Source organism: Salmo salar, chromosome ssa17 (assembly GCF_905237065.1).
Source record: "Salmo salar chromosome ssa17, Ssal_v3.1, whole genome shotgun sequence".
Taxonomy (NCBI): Eukaryota; Metazoa; Chordata; class Actinopteri; order Salmoniformes; family Salmonidae; genus Salmo; species Salmo salar.
The window spans coordinates 55579105-55600000 of record NC_059458.1 but is presented as its reverse complement, the minus strand read 5'-3'; the positions used below and the strand labels follow the sequence as shown (position 1 = coordinate 55600000).

The 20896-nt window shown below is 42.2% G+C and overlaps 1 protein-coding gene and 1 non-coding gene across 2 annotated transcripts in view; both read left to right on the top strand.

The window, feature by feature from the left end:
* Positions 1–387: 387 nt before the first annotated feature.
* slco1c1 (solute carrier organic anion transporter family, member 1C1) overlaps positions 388–20896 on the top strand; it is an 82764-nt gene continuing 62255 nt past the window's right edge. Inside the window, exons 1-2 of the mRNA XM_014153011.2 lie at positions 388–881; positions 11346–11509. Of these exons, the coding sequence (XP_014008486.1) occupies positions 11360–11509 (150 nt within the window). The 5' untranslated portion in view covers positions 388–881; positions 11346–11359. The remainder of the gene's footprint in view (positions 882–11345; positions 11510–20896) is intronic.
* Positions 5368–5443, top strand: trnaa-ugc (transfer RNA alanine (anticodon UGC)). The gene has a single exon. It is a non-coding gene; the product is annotated as a tRNA-Ala (tRNA).

Below are 20896 nucleotides of genomic sequence, written 5' to 3'. Positions count from 1 at the left end.
AGAGGTGCAACATACACTTACTCAAAATAATCTCCCACAAACCCAGGTGGAAAAAACAACCACTTAAATATGATCCCCAATTAGAGACAACAATGACCAGCTGCCTCTAATTGGAGATCATCCCCCCCAAAAAAACATAGAAATACAACAACTAGAACCCCACATAGAAATACATAAACTAGACAAAACCCAACATAGAAAAAATAAACTAGAACCAACATAGACATAAATAAACTACACAAAACCCTCTGTCACGCCCTGACCTACTCTACCATAGAAAAATAAAAGCTTTCTATGGTCAGGAGGTGACATCATGCCCAACACCACAACGCCCCTTTGAAGATGAATGACTTTACCATCACTTTACCTATTTTCAATCACAACATAATAACCGTTAACAAATTAAAAACGTTGTTTTACTTTTTGTCCATCGAGAAGCTTTGCGTTTGAGCGAATCAATTCTGGAAGTAGGATACATATCATCATACCGTGCGCATAGCCTCTCTCCCTCTCAAGTGTTATCACGTGCGTGAGCTAATTTATAGGAACAGCGTTAGGGTTGCACAAACAGATTTAACTTCTTAGCGAGAATGTTGTGGTAACTCGGTCTGATTGAGGTAAAATATTTAGATAATTGGAATTGTGATGATGACAAGAGGCGGGAAGAATAACTTTTGAGAAATACCTTATTCTATGACCTTTAATAACCGGTGGCTTTACTGCTCTTCCTCCATATGAGAAGTTTCCCCTGAGCCCGAGACATCTGCCGGGCACTCTGCGCTGTCCAAACTCTCTTCCACCGGGAATATTACGCGCATTTGTCATAGGTTGTTATATTACCTCGTTTGAAAATATAGGGCGATTGTTTCGTGGTAGACTTGGTAAGTGACTCAACATTTTTTTTTCTTCTCCTACACAAGTGTTTGATAGCTTTTGTTGTCACGCTTTACTTATGCTGAGCATCACAGCTGGAATAGACCGAAGCTGTCAGATAGGTCGACCAGGAAGACAACTATATTTTAGTTAGCGTTTATTTATTTAGGCTACTTGCAGTCTGAGTGTTTTTGGAAACCCATGACTCATACTCCATCACAAATCATGCAATTTATGCTTTTTATGCATCAAAGATTCACAGTGAATTTAAGTGAGGAATCTGCCTACCTACACTAACAGAAAACTCTAATTTATACGGTAATTTGAGGTATTATCAACAGTAAAAAAAAAAACTCAAATGTTTAACTGTGCGGCACACTGTAAATGATGGCGCATTGTCGGAAAATTGCTATTTTTCGAATGATACTGTAATTCCACCCCACAGAATAGTGCCCTACCATATATAGGGCAGCAGGTAACTTAATGGTTAGAGCGTTTGGCTCATTAACACATTTTGAGGTGTGCTTTGTAAGAGGCTATATTTGTTGCACCCATGAGTTAGAATGCAATAACAATTTCACTTTTATGTGTTTAAAGTGAGTCATCAATTCAAAATGTAGTTCCTTCAGAAAGTATTAACACCCTTTGATTTTTTTCCCCACATTTTGTTGTGGGATTAAAATGGATTTAATTGTTATTTTTTTGTCAACGATCTACACCAAATACTCTAATTTAAAAGTGGAAAAAAGTCTAACATTTGTAATAAATGTGTGAAAAATAAAACATATCTTGCTTACATAAGTATTCAATACATGTTAGAATCGCCTTTGGCAGCAATTTACAGCTGTGAGTCTTACTGGGTAAATCTCTCAAGAGCTTTGCACACCTGGATTGTACAATATTTGCACTTTTTTATTTTTATTCTTCAAGCTCTGTCAAGTTGGTTGTTGATCATTGGTAGACAGCCATTTTCAAGTCTTGCCATAGATTTTCAAGCCACGTTAAGTCAAAGCTGGTATCGGTTAACGTTGGTGCCGGAGAGGATGGCTGCCGTTTTTATGGGCTCCTGACCAATTGTGCTATTTTGTGTTTTTTGTTTTTTTCACTGTTTTTCACTTTTTAGTACATAATGTTTCCGCCATCATTTCCTATGACCCAAAATAAATAGGTTTTGGACATCAGAACAGCGATTACTCACCTCAAACTGGACAAGGATTTGTTTCTTTAATGAGTCTGAAGTATGTACTGCTCTTCCCGGAACAGGCCCAAATCCCCGTCAATCATATGAAGTGGAGACACCGCTACAGAGGTCGAAGAACTGACTGCGTCGGGGAGTGGATAATCCGCCTTTACCTCCGTTCTACTGGCGAACGTGCAATCACTGGAGAATAAACTGGTTGAGCTTCATTTGAGACTATCCTATCAACAGGACATCAAAAACTGTAATATCCTATGTTTCACCGAGTCGTGGCTGAACAAGGACATTGATAATATACAGTTAGCTGGGTTTTCCATGCATCGGCAAGACAAAATAGCAGCCTCCAGTAAGATTAGGGGTGGTGGTGTGTGTTTCTTTATCAACAACAGCTGGTACGCAGTATCCAATATTAGGAGGTTTAAAGGTTTTGCTCTCTTGCGTTAGAGTACCTCATGATAATCTGTAGACCACAATATTTACCAAAAGAGTTTCTGTATTTTTCGTAGCTGTCTATTTACCACCACAAATCGATGCTGTTACTAAGACCGCACTCATTGAGCTGTATAAGGCCATAAGCAAACAAGAAAATGCTTATCCAGAGGTGGCGCTTCTTAATGCAGAGGTGGTGCTTCTTAATGCAGGAAAACAGAAATCCGGTTTTACCTAATTTCTATCAATATGTCACATGTGCAACTAGAGCAGGGGTGGGCAATTCCAGTCCTCGAGGGCCTGAATGGTGTCACAGTTTTCCCCCAGCCCCAGCTAAACACACCTGACTCCAATAATCACCTAATCATGATCTTTAGTTTAGAATGCAATATGATTAATCAGCTGTGTTTGCTAGGGATGGAGAAAAAGTGTGACACCAATCAGGCCCTCGAGGACTGGAGTTGCCCACCACTGAACTAGAGGAAAACAAACTCTAGATCACCTTTACTTCACACATAGAGATTGTACAAAGCTCTCCATCGCCCTCCATTTGGCAAATCTGACCATAACTTTATCCTCCTGATTACTGCTTACGAGCAAAAACTCAAACAGGAAGTACTAGTGACACGCTCAATACGGAAGTGGTCCGATTAAGTGGATGCTAAGCTACAGGACTGTTTCACTAGCACAGACTGCAATATGTTCTGAGATTCATCCGATGGCATTGAGTATACCACATCAGTCACCGGCTTCATTAATAAGTGCATCGGCGACATCGTCCCCACAGTGACTGTACGTACATATCTCAACCAGAAGCCATGGATTACAGGCAACATCCGCACTGAGCTAAAGGCTAGAGCTGCTGCTTTCAAGGAGCAGAACACTAATCAAGACGCTTATAAGAAATCTCTTTACACGCTCTGACGAACCATCAAGCATGCAAAGCATCAATACAGGACTAAGATCGAATATTACTACACTGGCTCTGACGCTCGTCGGAAGTTGCAAAGCTTGCAAACTATCACAGATTACAAAGGGAAACCCAGCCACGAGCTTCCCAGTGACGCTAGCCTACCAGGCGAGCTAAATGCCTTCTACGCTCGCTTTGAGACAAGCAACATGGAACAATGCATGACCGCACCAGCTGTTCCAGATGACTGTGTAATCACGCTCTCCGTAGCCGATGTTAGACAGGATTTCCCAAACTCGGTCCTCAGGACCCTAAGGGGTGCACATTTTGGTTTTTGCCCTAGGACTACACAGCTGATTCAAATATTCAACTAATCAAGCCAAAACCAAAATGTGCACCCCTTGGGGTCCCGAGGACCGAGTTTGGGAACCACTGGAGTAAGACGTTTAAACACTTCCTGACGCCTAAGATTGAATTATTTGGCCTGAATGCCAAGCGTCATGTCTGGAGGAAACCTGGCACCATCCCTACGGTGAAGCATGATGGTGGCCGCATCATGTTATGAGGATGTTTGTCAGTGCCAGCAACTGGGAAACAAGTCAGGATTGAGGGAAAGATGAACGGAGCAAAGTACAGAGAGATCCTTGGTGAAAACCTGCTCCAGAGCGCTCAGGACCTCAGACTGGGGCGAAGGTTCACCTTCTAACAGGAAAAAAGACCCGAAGCACACAGTCAAGATTACACAGGAGTGGCTTCGGGACAAGTCTCTGAATGTCCTTGAGTGGCCCAGCCAAAGCTCAGACTTGAACCCGATCAAACATCTCTGGAGAGACCTGAAAATAGCTGTGCAGTGACGCTCCCCATCCAACCTGCCAGAGCTTGAGAGGATCTGCAGAGAAGAATGGGATAAACTCCCCAAATACAGGTGTGCCAAGCTTGTAATGTCATACCCAAAAAGACTTGAGGCTGTAATCACTGCCAAAGGTGCTTCAACATGTCTAAAAACCTGTTTTTGCTTAGTCATTATGGGGTATTGTGTCTAGATTGAAGAGGGGGAAAAAAACAGATTAAATGCACTGAACATATTACTTCAATTAGCTCGACTAGCCCATACCCCTGCATATTGACTCGGTACCAGTACCGTAATTTCCGGACTATACGCCGCAACTTTTTTCCCAGGCTTTGAACCTCGCGGCTTAAACAATGACGCGGCTAATATATGGATTTTTCCCGCTTTCACATTTTTTTCTCCAAAAAAACACATTCTGTGACGTGCTCAGTTCTGGCGGCATAAAGCTTTCATTAGACCAATGAAATTGCCGAACAGGTTAAGGTCAAACAACTTTTTTGTTTACTGTTTAGATTAAATCGAGTGCTCTCAAACTTCATCATTCTGATTACGGTAGTCATTTTGTCACCCTCATCATGGCAAAGACAGGGAGAAATGCATATGATGCAGCTTTTCAAATTGAAGGTGATTGATCTGGCTGTTGGAAAAGGAAATAGAGCTGCTGCACGGGAGCTTGGTCTTAATGAGTCGATGACAAGCCGTGTTTCGTTAAAGCCTGTGTAAAGTTCATTTGTTTCAATGTACCGGTAGGCACCTGCGGCTTATAGACATGTGCGACTTATTTATGTTCAAAATAATATATATATATTTTTTTTTATTCAGTGTGTGCGGCTTATATTCAGGTGCGCTCAATAGTCCGGAAATTATGGTACTCCTTTAATGTTATTGTTATTTTATTGTGTTACTATTTTTTATTTTTGTTTCTTTAGCAAGTGTTTCTTACTTAGTTTGTTTGTTAAGGGCTTGTAAGTAAGCATTTCACGATAAGGGCTATTAGGCGCATTTCACAAATACTCTGTGATTTAATGAGTGTATGCCAGTGACATTGAATCTATTTTAAATTCAGGCTGTAACACAGCACAATGTGGAAAAAGTAAAGGGGTGTGAGCCCCCCCTGTGGCTCAGTTGGTAGAGCATGGTGTTTGCAACGCCAGGGTTGTGGGTTCGATTCCCACGGGGGGCCCAGTACGGAGGGAAAAAAAAGAAAATGAAATGTAAGTCGCTCTGGATAAGAGCGTCTGCTAAATGACGTAAGTCTAAGTCTAATACTTTCTGAAGGCACTGTATAGGGGTCAGATTAGAGTGGCAGCAAGTCTTAAACCATAAATGGTTAAACATTTTGCCATGTCCTTTTGATCTGTTTTGCAGTGTAGTCTGTGCCAGTTTGTTAAGGCCTAATATGTTGTAATGTGTGAACACTTTATCATGCAGCCAACCTGCTTGCACCAATCCCTTGTAATTAGAGTAAAATACAAACCCTTTTGCTCAAATTAATTTCATTCATTCGTTCCGATTATGGTAGCATTTACTTTTTTACAGTATAATACCAACAATTCTATGATATTGTACTTGTTTTGATACTGTATTTATATTAGTGTGTACTTTAATATGAAATACATCATTTGCCTGTAAGATATTGTCAAATTCATGGTAACTCCTAGCTTATAGGGACCACTGTTTGGGCATAATTTTGTTTAAAGCTTTATTTTATCTCTCTGTCTCTCTCTCTCTCTCTGTCTCTCTCTACCCTTTCTTTCCTAATTGCTCTTTAAACTATTCTGCTGTCCAAAATGTTCAGTTTGTAAAATCGGTATTACGAGCCTGTTACATAACCGCCATTGGTACAGTTGTTGCTGAGACTTCTAAATTACATCCTCCTTAAAAATAGCAACTTTGTTCATCTGAAGGAAAAAATCTATAGTTGGTCAATGACAGCTAGGCTACTGATTGACCCCAGTACCAGTTACAGTGAAAAAATAAGTAACCACAGCATTTCTGTTCTGTTTTCTCAAATATGATTAAAGAATTTAGGCTACTAATCCTGTAAAATTCTGATTCCTTTGTCGATAAGGGATTAATCCGCAACATTTTATCCAGACTCAGTGTTAGGCATACAGAGATCCAGGCAGAAATGTCAAAAAGGTCCAAGTTCCTATAACTCAATAATACAATTTTAAAAAAGTGAATCAGACTTAGTGTATGAAATTGTAACAACACTGTGGATCTCTCTACTAAATTGGTTAATATAATAAGAATATCCTTGGAGACAGGAGTGCTCTGGAACTGCCCACCTGGTGTAGCAGTCATGCGCTCCAGTATATGGAGTTCTGTAGTTAGTCATATAGAGATTGGATTGGAGGATAGCTGTAACAGGTTACCATGGTGTGAATCTGGAAGGTTTTAATTTCAAGACTAACCTGAGTGATTCAGTCTGTGGGCTACAGCTTCACATACAGACGGTTTATCCAGGTCTGTATCAGGACCTGTATGAAAGCACTGTAGGCCTACCAGTGAATTCGTTTTCTTATCGGCTGTTGTTATTGTGTTGTTGTCGAGGTGAGTCAGAGAGAGAGAGAAGCCTTTTACAATCAACACCAGGCTCTGATTGCCTGCTGAGTGACACCCTGCAGCTACTTACCGTGCTGTACCCAGCATAGCGCTCTCACATGAGTAATGGGGAGATCTCGCTCCCCGGAGGCTCCATGTCAATTTTCATCAGCTAATGTAAATATCAGATTATGACCATGTTACAGCCCAGATAACGGACAAGATAACGAGACGTGTTTAATGACAGAAAGCCTTATTTGGTTTCATTAAGGATGCAATATGTATGGTGATTGGACACAGAGTGAGGTGGGATGGCTGTAGTGACCCAACAGTAATTGGTTATCAGTCTTTCAGCATTGTGCTTTTCATCTGAGGTAGTGTGGGTTATTACTTGGTCCACTCTAAATAGGGGTTCAACCAGCGAAGCTGGGTTATTATTTACTCTTTCGAATTGGTGAATAAAAAGCAAATTCCTATGAGACGTTCAGGCCCAGTAGGTTGCAACATTGCATGATGGTTAAAAGGGCCACACCCTCTCATGCAATGCCAGGCCAATTGGCCACATGGTGGCGGTATATCAAGCAATTTAAAATGCTAACTTTGGAAGCTCACGCCCCTCACCCTGTTTGAGCTAGACTCCTGAAATTCGGTACATAGGTCCCTATACTAAATCTAGACAACAACACATTACCACAATAACAACAGCCGATAAGAAAACTAGACTTCAGTGCAGCTTTTGACATTCTTGATCTTACTCTGCTGCTGGAAAAACTTGTTATGGCTTTACACTTCCTGCTATAATGTGGATAAAGAGTTACCTGTATAACAGAACACGGAGGGTGTTCTTTAATGGAAGCCTCTCAAACATAATCCAGGTAGAAGCAGGAATTCCCCAGGGTAGCTGTTTAGGCCCCTTGCTTTTTTCAATCTTTACTAATGACATGCCACTGGCTTTGAGTAAAGCCAGTGTGTCTATGTATGCGGATGACTCAAAACTATACACGTCAGCTACTACAGCGACTGAAATTACTGCAACATTTAACAAAGAGATGCAGATAGTTTTGGAATGGGTAGCAAGGAATAAGTTAGTCCGAAATATTTCCAAAACTAAAAGCATTGTATTTGGGACAAATCCTTCACTAAACCCTAAACCTCAACTACATCTCGCAATGAATAATGTGGAAATTGAGCAAGTTGAGGTGACTAAAATGCTTGGAGTAACCCTGGGCTGTAAACTGTCATGGTCAAAACATATTGATGCAACAGTAGCTAAGATGGGGAGAAGTCTGTCCATAATAAAGTGCTGCTCTGCCTTCTTAACAACACTATCAATAAGGCAGGTTCTACAGACCTTGGTTTTGTCACACCTGGAGTACTGTTCAGTCATGTGCCACAAAGAGGGACTTGGGAAAATTGCAGTTGGCTCAGAACAGGGCAGCACAGCTGGCCCTTAAAAGTGCACAGAGAGCTAACATTAATGACATGCATGTCAATCTCTCATGGCTCAAAGTGGAAGAGAGATTGACTTCCTCATTACATGTTTTTGTAAGAGGTGTTAGCAATAACAAGCTGAAGTTACAGCTGAAGTTAGACACCCATGCATACCCCACAAGTCTTGCCACCAGAGTTCTCTTCACAATCCCTAAGTCCAGAACAAACTATGGGGGGTGCACAGTACTACATATAGCCATGACTACATGGAACTCTATTCCACATCAGGTAACTGATGCAAGCAGTAGAATCAGATTTAAAAAGCAGGTAAAAATACACCTTATGGAACAGCGGGGACTGAAGTAACACAAACGTAGGCAAAGACAGGTGCTTACACACACACACACAATAATATACGCACTATACTCACCTACACATGGATTTTGTGTTGTAGATATCTGGTAGTGGAGTATGGGCCTGAGGGCACACACTTAGTGTGTTGTGAATTCTGTAATGAATGTATTGTAATGTTTTAAAAATGGTATAAGTGTCTTAATTTTGCCCGACCCCAGGAAGAGTAGCTGCTGCCTTGACACATGGCATCTATGAACCAAGGTCTCACAACACATGTTTTTCCAGGCTAGCATCTCATGGCAGGAACTGACCAATAAACATTTTAGTGCCCTGTGACCTGACACATAAATGGATATAAATCAGACATGGTTATTTCTATTGAAACAAAACAAAATGTACCCAACACTGTCCAGACTCAACATATGCAAGAACAATCTGATCCACCATATATTAATATCTCTTGATCTGTTTGACAAAGTCATGGAATTTGGCACACATTTTTGGCACACATGCTCAGCGACGTGAATCTAGCTAACCTGTAGAGTTTGGTTCTGTTTGGCCTCATGGTGGTGCTGTTGGCTTATAACGGCCATGTTGTTTGAACTAGAGTCTTGGAAAATATTGGTGCTGATCGGTCAAGCGGTTCTCGAGTAGAAGACGTTTCAAGTAGTCAACATCATTAAAATGGTCCAAAATCCATCAAAAGCATATTGGATGATCTTGATTTATTTTGAGGTCTGATATTTGGGAACCGTGGTAAGAAGTACAGAAGTACACTACATGACCAAAAGTATGTGGACACCTGCTTGTCATATATATTGGCATTAATATGGAGTTGCCCCCCCCTTTGCTGCTATAACAGCCTCCACTCTTCTGGCAAGGCTTTCCACTAGAACAGTGCTGCAGGGACTTGCTTCCATTCAGCCACAAGAGCATTAGTGAGGTTGGGCACTGAAGTTGGGTGATTAGGCTTGGCTCGCAGTCGGCGATCCAATTCATCCCAAATGTGTTCGATGGGGTTGAGGTCAGGGCATTGTGCATGCCAGTCAAGTTGTTCAACACCTATCTCAACAAACCATTTCTGTATGGACCTCACTTTGTGCATGGGGGCATTGTCATGCTGAAACAGGAAAGGGCCTTTTCCAAACTGTTGCCACAAAGTTGGAAGCGCAGAATCGTCTAGAATGATTCTAAGGGGCCTAGCCCGAACCATAAAAACACCCCCAGACCATTGTTCCTCTTCTACCAAGCTTTACAGTTGGCACTATGCGTTTGGGCAGGTAGTGTTCTCCTGGCATCCGCCAAACCCAGATTCATCCGCTGGACTGCCAGATGGTTAAGTATTATTCATCACTCCAGAGAAAACGTTTCCACTGCTCCAGAGGCCAAAGGTGGCGAGCTTAACACCACTCCAGCCGACACTTGGCATTGCACATGGTCATCTTGTGTGCGGCTGCTCGGCCATGGAAACCCATTTCATGAAGCTCCCGACGAACAGTTATTGTGCTGACATTGCTTCCAGGGGCAGTTTGGAACTGGGTAGTGAGTGTTGCAACTGAGGACAGACGATTTTTACGCGTTGTGAGCTTGTGTGGCCTACCACTTCGCAGCTGAGCTGATGTTGCGCCTAGATCTATCTATCTATCGATCTATCGATCTATCGATCTATCGATCTATCGATCTATCGATCTATCTATCATCGTCCAATTTGTCCTGATGGTTACACTGTGTGGCCAAAGCATGGATGCTTGCATACATACACACACAAAAGTATGCAAGCAAATATTCTATATGTGTAGGGAAGTATTTAAACACTTGCTTAGGTCCTTAACTCGGGCAGTTGTTGTTGCCATACTGTACCTGTCCCGCAGGTGTGATGTTCGGATGTACCGATCTTGTGCAGGTGTTGTTACACGTGGTCTGCCACTGCAGGACGATCAGATGTCCATCCTGCAGCGTCTTAGGCATCTCACAATACGGACATTGCAATTTTCAAAAAATATATACTGTCAAGGAGGTGTGTAAACAAAACTCCTTAAAAATTTGGCAAGACAAGAAGTTGGGGTATGCAATTTTCGATCGATCGATCGTCCAATTTGTCCTGATGGTTACACTGTGTGGCCAAAGCATGGATGCTTGCATACATACACACACAAAAGTATGTGGACACCCCTTCAAGAAATATACTATTTTGATTTGAGTGGATGAGGGGAAGCTATTTACTATTCATAAGGTTGTAGGCTGCCTGAGAGACAGGGAAGGGGGAGAAGGAGGGGAGAGTGCAAGAGAGAGACGGAGTGGGAGAGGGATGAGAGAAAGAACGTGTGTGTCTGCATGTGTGAGAGAGAGAGGTGGGTGCTCTGGACAGGTTGCGTCTAGATCATAGTTCTCTCATGTCTAAGGCTCTTTGATTGATTTTAATGATTCATCAATACATTCCTGGAAGTAGGAGCAAGATTCTAGGATTTAGGCAGTATTTGAGTGTCATCTCCCCTTTGATTTTCTTTTTTTGTTGTTGCCCAGAGTGTGTCAAATCTCAGTCTATAGTCTTAATCTATGATATGTTACTAAAACCATTTGTTTTTCTAATAAAATACTTATTTCCCGTGGACTGCATTCCTAAAAACTCTTAAAATCTAATTTAATCCATTGGCCTTCCTAGCCTTCGGACTGGAGCAATGCTGCTGCAAATACACTTTTATTTTCTGGATAGGAAGAGATCTGGGTCACATGCTTGAATCATCTATTTGCAGGGTTGCATGCATCAATGCCAAGAAATTCCATAAGGGTAACTTTGCCCAAGGAAAACGAGAGCCATCTGTGTAGGATGGAGCCGGCGGCCAAGGAGAGAGGGACGACAGAGAACGGAGGCAGCTCCTCGACGAGGGCGCAATGCTCCTCCTGCTCCAGCCTCAAGGTACGATCAGAACCTCTAGGCCTCCCTCTGCCGCTCTCTGATTCTCTTTGCCTCTGACTCTCTGAGACTCTCTGACTCGCTTAAAGGCTCTATTCAATCCGTATTACGGAAGTTCAGTGTTACAGAACGATTTACATTTAAAGGCAATGTTCCCGCATTAGCAGAGACTGCATTCATGTCGGCTCAATTGGAAATTACCTTTACATTTTTAATCACGCAATTGGTCCTTCTTCAGCAATACAGATTGAATAGAGACCTAACTCTCCTCTCCTCTCTGCCTCCTTCATCCTCTCCACCTCTCCTCTCCTCTGCATGCCTCATCTCCTGTTAAGGTTAGCATTTAGTGGGGGGGTGGGCAGCAACTTCTACCTGGAATTTTCTCTAGGAATACTATACCTCTGTTGTGGCAGGAAGAGCAGCCATACTGATCTCCGTCTCCTGACAAGGGGTTGTTCCAGCTCATTTGACCACGTGAGACCATGTGTGGATGTTACATGTTTTTCTTCTACCCTGTTAGCTAACCATCTTGTTTAATGTGATTGGTAGCCTTGATAGCCTTTCTTTCCGATTTGGGATAGTCTTTTCCATGACATGCTGAACCAGGCGAAAAAGAGAGGGGTTGCACGAGTTTAAGGACCAGACATTGAAATGGGTTTAATATTTTTTTGAGGGAATTAAATGGATGTGAGAAGGATTTAGAATGAACACGCCGGATGAAGCCGAAGACCGCAGGGGAAGAATCCGGGGGGAGGGGGGGGGGGGACTCTGTAGAGTTTGGTTTGTAGACAACAGGCCATGGTAGTTAGCCTGCTGTGGTGATGGCAATCCCCAAAATAAGAACTCCAAATTAGTCGAACCCGAGACAGGAAGTGAGTTGTTCTGGACTGCAGATGCTGAATGGTTGGCAATATAGTTGAGGTAGTACAGCATATGGACGAGCTGCCCACAGAGTGACCCAATCTTAGACCCCAGGAGAGCAAGCAGAAGCGACTGTGGCAAGGGAAAAAAACTCTGGAAGGAAGAGAACAATGAGGAATCGGCACAGCTAGCAAGCCAACTCTATTTTGGCTGGTTGGGTAGGAATCGGTGCGTGAGGTAGACGGTGTCCGTGAAAGGAGGCAGGAACTAGAAAACAGTACTTGAGTTAATGCAGGTTCTGAGAGATGAGCATGTTGTGTGCTCTCCTGATGTTGATGTCAGAGTGATGTAGGAATGATAGGCTTTAGCGGACCAGCATGCGTGGAGTTTTATAGTATGGTCTGGGATAGGGTTGCAAAGCGCCGGAAACTTTCCGGTAAATTTCTGAAATTTTCCTGGAAATTTTCCATGGGATGTTAAGCCCGGGATTTTGGAGAATTTTGCTTAAATTCATCAAAAAAGTTAGCTTATAACAGTGAACCTTTTTTGTGGGATACACATAAGGCAATTCTAGGTCTTGTGGCGTATTTTGGTTAAACTATCCCCTATTCAATGGAATTGCAACCCTCTGCAGGCACAGTGCGTTCTACCATCATGTGCAGTGCACTCTTCCATCACATGTACAACTGATTCTCAAGATCTTGCACACTAATGAGATGCTATTGAGCCCACACTACTACACTTTCTAAGCCAAGGACTACATGCATTCTGGTAAGTTTTGATTACAGTATTGGGTGGGGGGAATATATTTTATACCACAGATCATTTTTTGTTAACCTGTTGGGGATAGGGGGCAGTAGTTGCACGGCCGGATAAAAAAACGTACCCGATATAATCTGGTTACAACTCCTGCCCAGTAACTAGAATATGCATATAATTGGCTTTGGATAGAAAACACCCTAAAGTTTCTAAAACTGTTTGAATGGTGTCTGTGAGTATAACAGAACTCATATGGCAGGCAAAAACCTGAGAAGATTCCTTAAAGGAAGTGGCCTGTCTGACCATTCCTTGAGCTTCTTGACTCTGTTTATTGAAGACTGAGGATCTTTGCTGTAACGTGACACTTCCTACGGCTCCCATAGGCTCTCAGAAGGCGGGAAAAAGCTGAATGAAGTAATTCCAGCCCCAGGCTGAAACACATTAGCGCTTTTGGCAAGTGCTCTATCAGAGGACAATGGGCTGAGGCGCGTGCACGAGTCGACCCCATGTTTTTATTTTCTATCGTCTTTGAACCTAAACACAGATTCCCGGTTGGAATATTATCGCTTTTTTACGAGAAAAATGGCATAAAAATTGATTTTAAACAGCGGTTGACATGCTTCGAAGTACGGTAATGGAATATTTAGAATTGTTTTGTCACGAAATGCGTCGTGCGCGTCACCCTTTACCATTCGGATAGTGTCTTGAATGCACAAACAAAACAGAGGATATTTGAACATAACTATGAATTATTTTGAACCAAACCAACATTTGTTATTGAAGTAGAAGTCCTGGGAGTGCATTCTGACGAAGACAGCAAAGGTAATAAAATTTTTCTTATAGTAAATCTGATTTTGGTGAGTGCTAAACTTGGTGGGTGTCTAAAGAGCTAGCCCTGTGATGCCGGGCTATCTACTTAGAATATTGCAAAATGTGCTTTCACCGAAAAGCTATTTTAAAATCGGACATAGCGAGTGCATAGAGGAGTTCTGTATCTATAATTCTTAAAATAATTTATGTTTTTTGTGAACGTTTATCGTGAGTAATTTAGTAAATTCACCGGAAGTTTGCGGGGGGTATGCTAGTTCAGAATTTCACATGCTAATGTCAAAAGCTGGTTTTTGATATAAATATGAACCTGATTGAACAAAACATGCATGTATTGTATAACATAATGTCCTAGGGTTGTCATCTGATGAAGATCATCAAAGGTTAGTGCTGCATTTAGCTGTGGTTTGGGTCTATGTGACATTATATGCTAGCTTGAAAAATGGGTGTCTGATTATTTCTGGCTTGGTACTCTGCTGACATAATCTAATGTTTTGCTTTCGTTGTAAAGCCTTTTTGAAATCGGACAGTGTGGTTAGATTAACGAGAGTCTTGTCTTTAAATAGCTGTAAAATAGTCATATGTTTGAGAAATTGAAGTAATAGCATTTCTAAGGTATTTGAATAACGCGCCACGGGATTCAACTGGCTGAGTAGGTGGGACGATTTCGTCCCGCCGACCCTAGAGAGGTTAACTAGTAAATAGTAGCCAACTGCAAAGTGTGTTTAAATAATTACGAACTTGTTAACAATTTCTGCTAGTTAGTTTTTGCTACCATGTGGGTTTTAGCTTGCTTGAGCCTGCAAACTGTGGAGTGTTAATTCACCTGTTGCCAATACATGTTTCATTATAAAATATTTATCTTACAAAGGAGTTGTTTAATCTAACTTTATCTGTACATGGAGTTGTATTTTTTTATTATTTTTTGCCAATTTTTTTCTACTCTTCACAGGAAAATGCCACGGGCACTATCTGATGTGTGGAGACATTTCACTGTAGCTAATGTAGAAGGAAAAGCTGTGTACATTTGCAAGTACTGTGCCAATCATATGTGAAGAATGAAACAAAGATGCAGAATAATCTGGCCAAGTGCATAAAGTTCCCTCAGCGCTCACAAGCAACCAACCTCTGACAAAAGTTTCTCTACTTCTATTCGAGATGAAAACAATGACTCAGACACCTTATCGATGGCAACAGCTCATGGTCCTCCTGGAATCAGAAGTTGTTTTGACTCAATGGAGGAACATAGTCAGAGAAATGCTGATGAATGTCTTACTCGAGCTGTGTATTCAACTGGTTCACCTCTGATGCTCACAGGCAATGTGTATTGGAAGAGATTTCTGAATGTTCTTCACCCAGCATACACCCCTCCAACCAGACATGCTTTATCTATTAAATTGCTAGATGCAGAGTTCCACAGAGTTCAAGAGAAAGTCAAGCAAATCAAAGAGAAAGCAGACTGTATTGCAATCATCTCTGATGGGTGGTCGAATGTTCGTGGGCAAGGAATAATTAACTACATCTCCACCACTCAACCAGTATTCTACAAGAGCACAGACACAAGGGACAACAGACACATATGTCTTTACAATGCAGATGACCTGAAAGGAAGTCATCAATGACCTTGGACCACAGAAGGTAATTGCACTGGTGACAGACAATGCTGCGAACATGAAGGCTGCTTGGTCTAAAGTGGAGGAGTCCTACCCTCACATCACATCCATTTGGCTGTGCTGCTCATGCATTGAATCTGCTCCTCAAGGATATTATGGCACTGAAAACAATGGATACACTCTACTAGAGAGCCAGGGAAATGGTTATATAAGTGAAGGGTCATCATGTTATAGCAGCAAAGTGAGAAGAATAAGAGCACTACAATGAAGCTGCCCAGCAACACCCATTGGGGTGGTGTTGTCATCATGTTTGACAATATCCTGGAGGGGAAGGAGTCTCTCCAAGAAATGGCCATATCACAGTCTGCTGATATGGACAGCCCCATTGAGAAGATCCTCCTGGATGATGTATTTTGGGAGAGGGGGGATAAGCAGCCTGACCTCCTGAAACCTATAGCAGTAGCCATTGCACAGACTGAGGGAGACAATGCCATCCTGTCTGATGTTCAGACTCTGCTTGCAGATGTAAGGTAGGAAATTCGTACTGCCCTGCCCACTTCACTGTTGCTCCAAGCAGAGGAAACTAAAGTTCTGAAATACATAAAAAAGCATGAAGACTTCTGCCTGAAGCCCATACACGCCGCAGCGTACATTTTGGACCCCAAAAGTATGCTGGCAAGAGCATCCTGTCTGGTGCAGAGCTCAACAAGGCCTATAGTGTCATCACTACTGTGTCTTGCCACCTTGGCCTGGATGAGGGCAAGGTTCTTGGCAGTCTGGCGAAGTACACTTCCAAGCAAGGGCTTTGGGATGGAGATGCAATATGGCAGTCGTGCCAACATATCTCATCAGCCACATGGTGGATTTGAGGCGCTTTCCCCTGTTGCCTCCATCATCCTACAAATCCCACCAAAATCAGCCTCCTCAGAGCGCAACTGGTCCTTGTTTGTGAACGCACACACCAAAGCACGCAACAGGCTGAACAAGGGTTGAGAAATTGGTCGCCATCCGGGCAAATTTGAGGCTTTTTGAGCCTGACAAAGAGCCATCCTCAACAAGGTTGGAAAGTGACAGTGAAGATGAGGCCTCAGAGTCTGATGTTCAAGAGGTGGACATTGAAATCACCACATGTGAAGAGTCAACTCCTTAAATTAAAGTTCAATTTGTAACAATTGTTTTTTATTTCTATTGGAAGGATTTAATCATTTGCAATTATGTCTACTTATGATAAGGTAAAAGGTTTATGTTTCTGTCTCCATATGATATGGTAAATATATCCAATGCAAAAAAGATTTAACCTTTCTTGGGTAGGGGGCAGTATTTTCATGTCCAGATGAAAAGCGTACCCAAAGTAAACTGCGTGTTACTCAGGCCCAGAAGCTAGGATATGCATATAATTGGTAGATTTGGATAGAAAACACTCTAAAGTTTCTAAAACTTAAAATAATGTCGGTGAGTATAACAGAACTGATATGGCAGGTGAAACCCCGAGGACAAACCATCCCAAAAATCAGCCAACCACTATTTTCAATGGCTGTCACTTTTATTATAAGGCGAAGTACTCCCAGATTGCAGTTGGGATTAATTTTGTATGCATTTTCATGGGTGGATTATTGACTGAAGCGCGCCAGCTAAACTGAGTTTTTTTATGGATATAAAGAACAACATTATCGAACAAAAGGACCATTTGTGATGTAACTGGGACCTTTTGGAGTGCCAACAGAAGAAGATCAAAGGTAAGGCATTTTTATATCGCTATTTCAGACTTTCGTGTCTCACCTGCCTGGTTGAAATATGTTTTTCATGGTTTTGTATGCGCGGCGCTGTCCTCAGATAATCGTATGGTGTGCTATCGCCGTAAAGCCTTTTTGAAATCTGACACAGCAGCTGGGTTAACAAAAAGTTAAGCTTTATTTTGATGTATTACACTTGTGATTTTATGAAAGTTAAATATTGATAATTCTGTAGTTTGAATTTCGCGCTCTGCAATTTCACCAGATGTTGGCCAGGTGGGATGCTACCGTCCCACCTGCCCATAAGAAGTTTTAAATGGTATTAGTATTAATTTGCATATATTTCCGTTAATTCCCATATTCCCGTGAATTCCCACAGATATTTTCCACCTCTGAATATTCCCCAAAATGTTGTGAAAGCAGACAGCTTGCTGGTCCATGATAAAATTTTACTTGTCACATGCGCCGAATACAACAGGTTTAGACCTTACCGTGAAATGCTTACTTAAAAGCCTTTAACCAGCCATGCAGTTAAGAAAATATTTACTAAAAACTAAAGTAAGAAATTACAACTAAAAATAACACAATGAAATATCAATGATGAGGTTATCAAATTGTATTTGTCACATGCGCCAAATACAACCGGTGTAGACCTTACAGTGAAATGCTTACTTAAGAAAATACCAACAAAAAAAGAGATGAGAATAACAAATAATTAAAGAGCAGCAGTAAATAACAATAGCGGGGCTATATACAGGGGGTACTGGAACAGAGTCAATGTGCAGGGGCACTGGTGTCAAGATAATTGAGGTCATATGTACATGTAGGTAGAGTTATAAGTGACTATGCATAGATAATAAGAGTAGCAGCAGCGTAGAGGGGGTGGGTGGGCAATGCAAATAGTCTGGGTAGCCATTTGATTAGATGTTCAGGAGTCTTATGGCTTGGGGGTAGAAGCTGTTTAGAAGACTCTTGGACCTAGACTTGGCACTCCGGTACCGCTTACCGTGCGGTAGCAGAGAGAACAGTCTATGACTAGAGTGGCTGGAGTCTTTGACTAGGGCCTTCCTCTGACACCACTTGGTATAGCAGGAAGCTTGGCCCCAGTGATGTACTGGGCTGTACGCATTACCATCTGTAGCGCCTTGCGGTCGGATGCCGAGCAGTTGCCATACCAGGTGGGGATGCAACCGGTCAGGATGCTCTCGATGGTGCAGCTATAGAACTTTGAGGATCTGGGGACCCATGCCAAATCTTTTCAGTCTCCTGAGGGGGAAAAGGCGTTGTCGTGCCCTCTTCACGACATTCTTGTTGTGTTTGGACCATGATAGTTTGGTGATGTGAACACCAAGGAACTTGAAACTCGCGACTTGCTCAGCTACAGCCCCATTGATGTGAATGGGGGTGTTTTCAGCCCTCCTTTTCCTGTATTCCTTGATAATCTCCTTTGTTTTGCTCAAGTTGAGGGAGAGGTAGTTGTGCTGGCACCACACTGCCGGGTCTCTGACTGTTTCATCGTTGTTGGTGATCAGCCTAACACTGGTGTCATCAGCAAACTTAATGATGGTGTTGGAGTTGTGCTTGGCCACGCAGTCATGGTGAACTGGGAGTACAGGAGGGGACTAACCACGCACCCCTGAGGAGCCCCCGTGTTAACCTCTCTGGGATTTCGTCCCACCTACGCAACAGCCAGTGTAATCCCGTGGCGCGATATTCAAATACCTTAGAAATGCTATTACTTCAATTTCTCAAACATATGACTATTTTACACCATTTTAAAGACAAGACTCTTGTTAATCTAACCACACTGTCCGATTTCAAAAAGGCTTTACAACGAAAGCAAAATATTAGATTATGTCAGCAGAGTACCCAGCCAGAAATAATCAGACACCCATTTTTCAAGCTAGCATATAATGTCACATAAACCCAAACCACAGCTAAATGCAGCACTAACCTTTGATGATCTTCATCAGATGACAATCCTAGGACATTATGTTATACAATACATGCATGTTTTGTTCAATCAAGTTCATATTTATATCAAAACCCATCTTTTTACATTAGCATGTGACGTTCTGAAATAGCATACCCCCGCCAACTTCCGGTGAATTTACTAAATTACTCACGATAAACGTTCACAAAAAACAACAATTATTTTAAGAATTATAGATACAGAACTCCTTTGTGCAATCGGTGTCCGATTTTAAAATAGCGCTTCGGTGAAAGCACATTTTGCAATATTCTGAGTAGATAGCCCGGCATCACAGGGCTAGCTATTTAGACACCCACCAAGTTTAGCCCTCACCAAAGTCAGATTTACTATAAGAAAAATGTTATTACCTTTGCTGTTCTTCGTCAGAATGCACTCCCAGGACTTCTACTTCAATAACAAATGTTGGTTTGGTTCAAAATAATCCATAGTTATATCCAAATAGCGGCGTTTTGTTCGTGCGTTCAAGACACTATGCGAAAGGGTAAAGAAGGGTGACGCGCCCGACGCGTTTCGTGACAAAACAATTCTAAATATTCCATTACCGTACTTCGAAGCATGTCAACCGCTGTATAAAATCAATTTTTATGCCATTTTTCTCGTAAAAAAGCGATAATATTCCGACCGGGAAACCGTGTTTTAGTACAAAGAGAGAAAATAAAAACATGGGGTCGCCTCGTGCACGCGCCTCAGTCTCATTGTCCTCTGATAGACCACTTACCAAAGGCGCTAATGTTTTTCAGCCAGGGGCTGCCTCGACATCATTCAGCTTTTTCCCGACTTCTGAGAGCCTATGGGAGCCGTAGGAAGTGTCACGTTACAGCAAAGATCCTAAGTTTTCAATAAAAAGAGTCAAGAAGCCCAAGGAATGGTCAGAGAGGGTACTTCCTGTACAGAATCTTCTCAGGTTTTTGCCTGCCATATGAGTTCTGTTATACTCACAGACACCATTCAAACAGTTTTAGAAACTTTAGGGTGTTTTCTATCCAAAGCCAATTGTATGCATATTCTAGTTACTGGGCAGGAGTTGTAACCAGATTATATCGGGTACGTTTTTTATCCGGCCGTGCAAATACTGCCCCCTACCCTCAACAGGTTAAGGATCTGCCTGGCAGATGTGGTTGCCTACCCTTACCACCTGGGGGCGGCCTGTCAGGAAGTCCAGGGTCCAGTTGTAGAGGGAAGTGTTTAGTCCCAGGGTCCTTAGCTTAGTGATGAGCTTTGTGGGCAATATGGTGTTGAATGCTGCTGTTCATTGACTACAGATCATTCTCAAATAGGTGTTCCTTTTGTCCAGGTGAGAAAAGGGCAGTGTGGAGTGCGATTGAGATTGCGTCATCTGTGGATCTGTTGGGGCGGTATGCGAAATGGAGTGGGTCTACGGTTTCCGGGATAGTGGTGTTGATGTGAGCAATGATCAGCCTTTCAAAGCACTTCATGGCTACCAAAGTGAGTGCTATGGGGTGGTAGTGATTTTGGCAGGTTATTTTCACTTTATTGGGCACAGGGACTATGGTGGTCTGCTTGAAAAATGTAAGAATTACAGACTCGGTCAGGGAGAGTGTCAGTGAAGACATTTGCCAGTTGGTCCGCGCATGCTCTGAGT